The sequence below is a fragment of the Enhydra lutris genome, unplaced genomic scaffold, assembly GCF_002288905.1.
Source record: "Enhydra lutris kenyoni isolate GAN:26980312 unplaced genomic scaffold, ASM228890v2 scaffoldscaffold42, whole genome shotgun sequence".
Taxonomy (NCBI): domain Eukaryota; kingdom Metazoa; phylum Chordata; class Mammalia; order Carnivora; family Mustelidae; genus Enhydra; species Enhydra lutris.
Window position 1 is genome coordinate 2896499 of NW_019154126.1, and position 9523 is coordinate 2906021.

At 36.3% G+C, this 9523-nt stretch overlaps 1 protein-coding gene across 2 annotated transcripts; it reads right to left on the reverse strand.

Annotated features, from left to right (window-relative positions):
* Positions 1-522: 522 nt before the first annotated feature.
* LOC111155499 (COMM domain containing 3) lies at positions 523-4267 on the reverse strand. 2 transcript variants are annotated; one of them, XM_022515663.1, is made up of 8 exons: positions 4073-4267; positions 2651-2762; positions 2478-2541; positions 2354-2388; positions 1938-1998; positions 1789-1845; positions 1631-1690; positions 523-1508 (listed from the first exon to the last, which is right to left on the reverse strand). In XM_022515663.1, the coding sequence occupies exons 1-8, from the start codon at positions 4209-4211 to the stop codon at positions 1473-1475; spliced, it is 564 nt and encodes a 187-aa protein (XP_022371371.1). In that variant the 5' UTR covers positions 4212-4267; the 3' UTR covers positions 523-1472. The 2 variants fall into 2 exon arrangements, with proteins under 2 accessions (XP_022371371.1, XP_022371370.1); XM_022515662.1 differs by having other exon boundaries at positions 523-699; positions 4073-4259.
* Positions 4268-9523: the final 5256 nt, after the last annotated feature.

Sequence of the window (9523 nt, forward strand, 5' to 3'; positions counted from 1 at the left end):
GAGGCGGGGCGCGCGCGGGCAGTGGCTCGCTCCGGGCAGGGGCTCCGCGCGGGGGCTTCCCGAGCCGGGCCTCGGGAGTCCCGCAGTCGAGGGTCTGGCTGCGGGCGAGCCCCCGGCGCAGGTAACGGGACCGGCCGGCTCCCGCCGCGGGGCAATCAAGTCCGCTTCCCAAGTCCCGAAGCTGGGGTCTTCAACAAACCCCGGAGATCGCATCCTTTCCCACTGTGTTTAATCCAGAGAAAAGGCGATCGTTAAAGTTAACGCTAATCGTATGTATGTCTTCAAAGTAATAATTAACACACAAACTCAGATCCAAACAAACTCTCACCACTCTTTTTGTGGGAACAACTTATTTATTCAGAGTGTAATACTGTCAACTTCTTTTTGTAAGACTTGAAAAAGACCAAAATGGGATCAATGTACAGTTTATACTAAAGGTATCTGAAATACTTAGGCAGAATTTTCCTCAACTCTTACAAGTATAAAAAGTGTCAAAATTGATGAACGACATAAATCCGAAAGAAAAAAAAAAAATCTACTTAAGAGTAGGACATCCAGCTCGCACAGACGGTGGTTCGGCCGACGACAAGGCGTTCCTGGTCTTCCTCTAGACCCGGGCGAATCGTTAACTTCCCCAAGTTACAACTGAGTTGCTCTTTCCAGACTTTTCGAAGCATCTTTAAGTTTCCCCACTAAATCCTAAAAGAAGTTTATAATGCCACGTTTTTAGGACAAAACACAAGACAGAAGTATCCAAGATTGAGAAAGGTGCAAGAAAAAAGTCGGGGCACTTTCTCAACGAGTTTAACATTCACGAGGATTTTTAACCTTTGACAAACCACTATCGATCAAAAGATTTTCCTCTAAAATATCTCATCTTCAAGTGGGATACTTGCCCTCAGATTTGAAATATAATTTCCAACCGAATCCTTGTAACAGGCAAGGTATGTCAAAACTAAATTTCTCAAATTACCTACCAAAATCTATGCTGTATTCACACTTTCTGAAAGTTTAAAGTTTGATTAATGATTACATTAAAACAATTCCACAGGAGATGCCTTTTGAAAAATTCAAAATTCATCAAAATTTCAAGTAATGCTCTTCATTTTTTTAAGCGGTAAGAAATAAATTCGTTATCATTGTCCATTAGCCAATGTAGTTTTGAATTTTTCCAGTCTTATACTGGCAATACAAAGAGTTTTAGAATTTTATGTACTTCCTCCTTTATAAAAAGTGATTTAAAAATTATTGAAAATCCTGTTTGAAAGTTTAATTCAATTTCCGAAAACAAAGAAGACATTTTCAAAGACATGTTCTCAATTTTGCTTTGTCTTATTGAAGCAAACTAACCACAAATAGAAGAAATTTACACTCAATACTACAATTCAGAAATTTATCTTAATCAGAGGGAACAGCAAATATAAAACCAATTCTTTATGAGTAACATCTTAATTTCAAAAGTGAAGCCTACTTTAAATACTGCTTTTGAAGACCTTTCCCATTAAATCCTTAACCAACCTTCATTATCTACTGACAGATGGTTAGATAATTTTTCTTTTGAACTTTCCATAAGCATAATTCTCAATTAAACATCTATAAACAGGCATATTCACAGGTCCTAATACTGTACCTGTAATTGTTCCATGTTGCAACTAAAACTAATCTCTGGGTGAGATCGGGAATCTGTGTTCTAGGGAAGAAAAGAAAAAAAAGGCTGTTTATGTAAATCAAGGACACTTAAAATTTCATTTCACATTTAAATTTTAGATAAGGCTTATATGTAAATACCTCTACATTTAAGGTCACCAAATATGCAGGTCTGTACATCTTATGAAGTTGATTGGTCTAAAACAACACAATACATAATTTCAGTCTTTAACTCTATTTTTTTTTAAGTTTCCTAAATTCCCCCTAGAGAACAGTTTATTAAACTTTACCTTTATCTGATATTCCAAACGCCAAGAAACATCAGTTATATGGGGGAGAGATCTGCCTATACTAAAAAATACAATGATAATTTTGTACATAGTATCTACATAAAAACTTCTATTTTCCCAAGAATGGTGTCTACCTCCCCCACCACACACATACACAATTTCAATTTACTCTGAATTTACAACATTGTTAAACTTTATTCTCAAGTTCTGAAGAGTAAAGAGCATTTAAAAAATTATCTCAATAAACTTTATCTTTAAAAACATTAGCTTAACTTCAATTGTTTCACTTGCCCTTTAGCCCCTTTTCTTTTGGTCAAGATCCCTGTCTTTTTGTCCTGTTTTGTTTCACACCAGCACTCTCCATTCATACCTGCAAGTGAAAAGTGGCTCAGCTTGACACCTTATACAGTACCTACCTTCCCAGTAGGCTTTCTAGGGAATTCTTATTATTCTGGAGGGGGGAAAGAAAAAAAGAAAACACATCTTTGCAAAGAGAAGAAAAATAGTAATTGTTAATTTAAAAAACTTTAAGTAAGTAACCTGATATTCCGTGCAAAACAGTTCTATTCGCTCTCTATCAAATTTACAGTCTTCTAGATAAGTGCTAAAGGGGAGGGAAAAAAAGCCAAAGTTTAGTGTCCATTTTAAAAACTGAAATTGAAATCTTAAAGGTACTATTTGAAAACAAATGGATATTTAAATAAATCCTGTACCTTAGAGTTGATTTGTCAGCTCTTTGCTTTCCTGCCTCCAGTATGTAAGTTGCAGCTGCTGTGTAACAATGTTTTAAAACCACAGGATCGATATGTTTCAAGTCTGGGTGATCTAAAATAAATTAATTGCTAGTGATGCCTGTGATAATAAATTCTTTATAGTCATGTTTCTAAAAATGGGTATTTTCATTTGGGCAAAAATCCCCTTTAACAAGAACACAAAAAGAATTCAACTATAAGGATTGGCAAATATAAGTGAATGAGATGAACAAGGTCAATGGAAAACAATAAAGAACACACATCAATAATTCTGTTACCAGTCTCAATTATCTTCTTTTATTTTACCTTAATTTCTGTTTTTTTTTTTTTTAAACTGTAGCCCCAAAGGAAAAAAAAATAACTACACAGTGATCATTACAATGCTGGGTGAAGTAAATTCAGAGGAAAATAAGATAAATATTTTACATGATGTAAATGTAAGAATGAATAAACCTTCCCTCTAAAGAATGGTTACTTTTAGGATAACTGGCTCCAAGAACAGTAATATATCAGGGGCGGGGCACGAGTTCAGAATATAAAATTTTCAAAATATTTTCAGATTTTGACAGCTATCCTTTTTTTGAGATTAACCCAGGTGGTGGTTACTATTTTCGTTTAAAGAACTTCCACTTTCATACTTTTTGTACAAATGTTTAGATCATGAAACTACAGAAAAAAACAAAATTTGAATTGTTGGGATATTTATATTTAAGAAAATGATCTAAAAGCGATCTGTCTTAAAATATGCCTTCAATCCATACTGACACGGCACTCCGCAGTCACTGACCGGACCACTTCAAAGAGACTCATCTCCTGGTAACTGGTGCGGAACAGAACATTCTGCATCATATTTTAAGATTCTAGGCGTGGAACCTGTGCAAAACATATTTAACTAGCGTGTTGGAGTGATCACAGGAACTTGAGGTGTTCTCTAAGCTGCAGAATGTCAAGACTCTGTGACCTAGTAATTACTTTGAAAACAGACTCTTTAAAACCTTTGCCAGCCTAGCACTGAACGTTTGAATTGCAGGGAGGTATCCTGATGAAGTCCAAGTGTCAACCAGCCTTTGCCTCAGACCAGGCTGAAAACCTTAGATGTTTAGGCCACAAACAAGACTTGAACACGGGCTTTACAAAGGAACAAAGAGACTGGGAGGAGAAATCAGACCAGAAACGTGTAACAAGCTATGTGCAGGTGCCAACTGGGAACACAACAATGGTCAGGGTCCGCTCCGGGTTCACATCCCCACACTCCGTCCGGAGCGAAGGGCAAAGCCGGGAGACTTCCTCTTCCCGGGGTTTTCCCCCTCTCGCTCGGTCTCGCTCCTCTTCTCCGAGCACCCCTCCACCCAGGCCGATCTAGCGCAGTGCCGAGCGGCTTACCTAACACGGCCTCGTCCGCCTGGGCGTCCAGCAGGCTCTGGAAAGCCGCCCGGAGGAGAAGCGTGAAGGCGTTGGAGTCGAAGGAGCCAGGATCCGCCAGCATCTGGAAGCCTTTCTGCACATACTCCGAAAGCTCCATTGTGAGCGCGCCGTGACCTTCGACACGCGCACCACGTGACACGCGCCGCGCGCTCAGCTGATGCGGCCGCGCGCGCGCGCGCGGCTCGGGGCGGCGGCGCTGGCTGCGGGCCTCCCAGCCCGCGGCCTCCTCGCCTGCCTCCCGGCTCGCGCCTCGGCAGGCGCGCTCGGCCGCCCACCGGCCGTCGCCCGCCACCCCGATAGTCCCCCGCGCCGCGGCTTCCGTCCAGCCCTTCCTTCTGCGTCAGCCGCGAGAGCTGCGGCGCCTCGGCAAGAAGGGCGGCCCCGGGCGCTTTGTGGACGCGCTCGGTGCTTTCTCTTCCACGCGCTGCTCACCTAGGTCTGTCACCAGCTCCTGCGGGGCTCCGCTGGAGCGTTCCTTGAAAGACCCCCTCGGAGGGGGGTGGAGGAAGGTGTCGGGATCCCGGCCCGAGGCATCCCGAAAACTATCTCTTCCTTGTTTCCTCGGCGAGAAAGCCTGCGGGAAGTTCCCATTTGAGGCGACTGGTTGTGTTGTGTTTTGTTTTACTCAACAGCCTAACCTCCCAGCATTACCCTTTTGTGAGTGAGACTGTAAGCAACTAAGTATATAATTCTTGTTTATTTTTCTTTTTTCATTGTCATTTCTGGGATATGGCAATTGATGCCTTCCTGCGTGGACATGTGTGTGTACGCATATATGCATCCATGTAGTGCGCGTGTGTTCTTACTGTACCTAAACAACTGAGGGATTAATAAATTATCCACAAACATGTTTGACAGAATTATTAAAACCTTACATGCCGCTGCAAATAAATATCATCCAGAAGCAAACTGACACAAATGTTGTGCTACTGTACTCATTACATCTCTATGGTTTTAGTTAAAGAATCTTCACATGTTTATATCAGGCATTTATCTTAAATACAGTTAGGAACGGCAAGGTCTTGACTAGAAGCGATTACTGTCTCAGATATCCATAACTTTAAAGAGTCCAATATTGTATAAAGTTTTTAACTTCCCCTTTACGTTACTACAAAGTTGGAGAACAAGAGTAATTCTTTAGGGGGAAAAAACGAGAAGCAAAGTAAATTATGCATTTTTGATCAAAAGAATTTAAAAAGGAAAGTTAAAAAGCAAGTTCTTTTCGGGTAGAGGGGAGGGATAAGGAACAAGAAAGGTGTTTTAGTCTTCAGGTACAATTGTTTGAAACAGACTCATCGTGAAACACTTCTGTGGGAATAATTTAGGTGCTTATTTGGGGGGAAAATTGTATCTGATGAACACAGGCAACATTTAACCTTGCAGCAGTATATAGAGAGCACCTGGTTTCACAACAGGACACAAATGGAATAATTTAGCATCAGTAACAGATTGAGTAGCTACTGAATTTTCCTTTGAAAGCTTTGAAATGCATGTGAACTAACTTCACTTCAATGAGCATATAGGAGCAGTGAAGGATTTAAGAGTCTCTCTACAATCTTTATGAAACAAACACCTATGAATCATGTTCATCTTTTCTCCAAACTCCTTCTTGTTTCTCATCAGTAGTAAAATGTCAATTGAAAAATTTCCAGATACCTGATTTACATAGGGGATATTTTACAGGGTAGAGTTATGTAAATGTTAATTTTAACAACACACAAGATCATTATATTTCTTTCACATATATTTTATGACTTTGCATAACACTGATTGTTAATATTCTAATATATTTGAGTTGATAATTGTAATCCTATTCAATGTAGTGTCAAAAAAGGAAGCATTGATGCTTGAGCATAGATTTAAAAATGTTATCTTAAAAGAGGAAAGTACATACCATAAGTGGTTGTAACTTTGAGGTCATAAAAATTAAGAAATTCACAGGGATTGTTTTTCAAAATAGCTGTCATGTTACTCTCTTACACAGACGTAGTAACTTTCTCTTACAGGGTGTTTGTTCTCTTTTGCCTAAATACATGTTAGGCCCAAGTGATGAATACATTCACAGCTCACACAAATATTTTAATTATATGTTTTTTGATATTAGAAAAATTGAATTTTTCTACCATAGGTACCATTATTTCAACTTCTTTGAAAGAAGCACAGGATTGTTTGTTTAAATGTAGATAGAATATGTATATTCTTGACAAGTAAGTCATTGAAATACATTGAATATGATCATTAAAAAGCATGATTTCACAAATGTAGACTCTACTGTTTACAGCAATAAAATCAATGCATTTTATATTGTTAGAAAGCTACCTATGAATACATTCTGAAAGTGTAAAAAAAACTTTAAAATATTTCCTTTGATTACTGCAAAGAGCATTGGAGCTTTCACTAGACTAAAAAATTCTGCAGGCTCAAAGCCAGCACAACTAAATTTGGCCCCTTTAAATAACAGAGCCTTTTAAAATAACACTTATGTGCAGCTGAAAATAAATACTCAAATTTATCTTCATTATATAACACTTTTTCCCTTCTAAATTGCAAATGTTAAGATAGATAATGCTGATAAATTTGTTTTTCTTTTTGAGAATCTAAAAATTACTCAAATAATTAGGAAGTATTTAAAACAATGTTTTGGAGTGTTTTAAAATACATTGTATCCTTTGAGCTGTTAATTTTTTTTTTTTTTTAAGAAACCAATTTAATATTGGCCTCTGCATTGTGAGTACAATTAAAATGTGCTGGGGCATTTACAAGATCTATGTGGTCAACTTTTCCCAAAGGCCTCATTGATATATTTGTTAGTTTTTTTAAATCAAGTATTTTTCAGGATTCTTCCTCTTTTTTTTTTTTTTTAAGATTGTGTGAAGACTGTTACTTTTGTGCAAAGAAAGTTGAAAGGAAGTATGCCTTTAGAATGAAGAGTTTATTGAATATCCATGGGGAGAGGGGAGGGAAGCCAGTATGCCTCAGTGCTCATGAGACATCTAGAAGTGTTAACTGGCATACATACTGTGTGTTCTAGTGAGGTTCTATTTTATTTGGCCATGGAATATCTGCTCATTTCCTAGAGAAAAGAAAGTTAAAAACACTTAAAAATTATCTGTACACATGAATCCATCTTCTCTCTGCCCCCTAATATTCATTCTGTGAGGGTTAGTGATCTGATCATAAAGCCTTGAAATACATATTAATGAAAATAGAATTTATTTTAAAGCTATTCTGACCAAAAATGGAGAGTTGACAGGAATATTTAACTGAGTTATACATGACATCTCTGTATAGGTCAAAATTATTTCAGTGAAGTTTGTAAATCTGCATGCATTCTCTTATTAAATATCTTAACTTGGTAAGGCATAGATCAGGACTTGGAATTTGAATGGTCAAGTTTTTGTACATTCATGATCACAGAGTTCAGTGGTTTCAGATTAAGTCTTATGTCACATATGTTATCAAGAAACCACAATGAGAATTCATAGGGGACAACAAAACTTTTATTTTCAAATTAAGCATTTAATCCAATCCCTACTAATTTATAAATTGTCATTGCTACAATAATTAATACAAATATAAGCTTTTTTCCTCCCCTATGTCATATAGCCTATCTTATATATGTGGAAACTGGAACACAGGAATGAAAATCAATCATACAGTGTTCATGCTTATGGTTTTCCATGAATGTATTGGACTTTTCCCCCAAAATTTTTATTCAAAACATTTAGACTAAATAGTATAATTTCTATTTAAGCAATATTTTCATCAGTGCCACTTTAAAAATATTTATTTTTCAGATAGTTGTATCAGGGAAATATCAAATATAAAACTTCAAAATGTGATATAAGAATAAGTAAATTTAAATATTTTTAAGGTAAGTTTTAACAGGTTAAATTGTTACACTAGTAAGAAATTAAGTTTCTTAAATAGATAAATCTCAAAGCATTTTTTGAAGTTAGGAAACTATGATTTTGTTAAACTTAGCAAATGGGAAATTCTACTGTCAAGATATTGTCAAAAAAGGAGAATTTTCTTGAATTTCTGAAGTAAAATTTGGAAATTATCAAGATTGCTATGCCATGATTTTGTTAACCACTTGAGTCAGAATAAGATAACTCTATAGCATTAAAGGAATGAACAAAAGAATCAAATGATAATTTTTAATATCAAATCTTTGTATCTAACCAAAATATAATTTTGAAAAAATTTTATGCTTACTAGATAAGCTATGTCTTCTCTTTAGGGTTCCTTCAGGAAGTTTGAACCCTTATTCTGAAACAAAGCAACTAATGTCACATGGAAATATCTGAGTTGAACTGACTAAAATTGTGGTGTTCAACTAGGAAGATATGAGAAATTGATTTTTTTAAAAGAAAATAAAAATAAATGCAGTTTAGCAAGGGATGAAGACAAATTTTAATTTAAAGATAAGTAAATCAGAAAGAAACAAAGAGAGCAATCAGACTCAATATTACATTTAAAGAACAGATTGAATTATGTGTCTTAGAATTCTCTGCATAGACAAAAACTAACAGTTCACCTTTAATTTCAGTAAATGATTTAAAAGATTACAATTTGCTTATCTTTTGTATAGATTAAGGAAAGCAAATTTGCTCCTTAAGTCACACAATTTGTATGTATTTCACCAGTGAAGTGTTATGAAAATTAAGAGCTAGCCAATCATCCAATAAATTCTGTCAAATAGACAACTCAGATAATAAGCATAGTTTGCTGATCAACAGCAGGCTAGTTTTTTTCTCTACTTAAATTATAAAGATCACCACTTCAGTTTCCTATTCCATTGATTGGTTTCAGCCAAAATGACCTATGGCTTAGCTATAAGAGAATAAAAGTGAAAGATGGACACATTGAAATAAGATGTACTCTGGGGTGACTAACATAACACAACAAAAAAAAACAAAAACATAAATTTACTTTGATTAATGTATCTAATTATTCCATGAGTATATAGACTGTTCTTTAAATTGTTAGTATATTTTTAGAGAGAGAGAAAGATTGAATATTTCCAAAAAGAAAGAAGGAAAAGGAAGGAAAGAGAAAGACGAAGGAAGAGAGGGAGGGAGGGAAGAAAGGAAGGAAAGAAGAGAGGGGAGATAATGTTTCTCTTTATAAGGAGAAATATCATGGAAAGCTTATTTACTGTTTACTTTCTCTGACACAGTCCATTACAGTGAGATTGTCTTAGCTATGCTGAAGTCAACTGAGCCTCACAGTAATGCTCAGAAGGGACTGGAAGGTCATCTGTCATGTCTAGAACTTAATCAGTTTCAAGATGTCCTATTGTTGTTTAGATTACAACAACAGAGAACAGATTCCCTTTCTTTTTGATTCTGATTTTGGGATCATTTCTAACAGTATTGTCTCATATCTCAGAAACTGATGTTTGAG

Coding starts and splice junctions, on each gene's coding strand:
- LOC111155499 (XM_022515662.1), bottom strand. CDS start 4,211: ATGGAGCTTTCGGAGTATGTGCAGAAAGGCTTCCAGATGCTGGCGGAT. Junction 2,763..4,072: donor GGCGGACGAGGCCGTGTTAG/GTAAGCCGCTCG, acceptor AATTTATTTTAG/ATCACCCAGACTTGAAACAT. Junction 1,691..1,788: donor TGGTGACCTTAAATGTAGAG/GTATTTACATAT, acceptor TTTCTTCCCTAG/AACACAGATTCCCGATCTCA.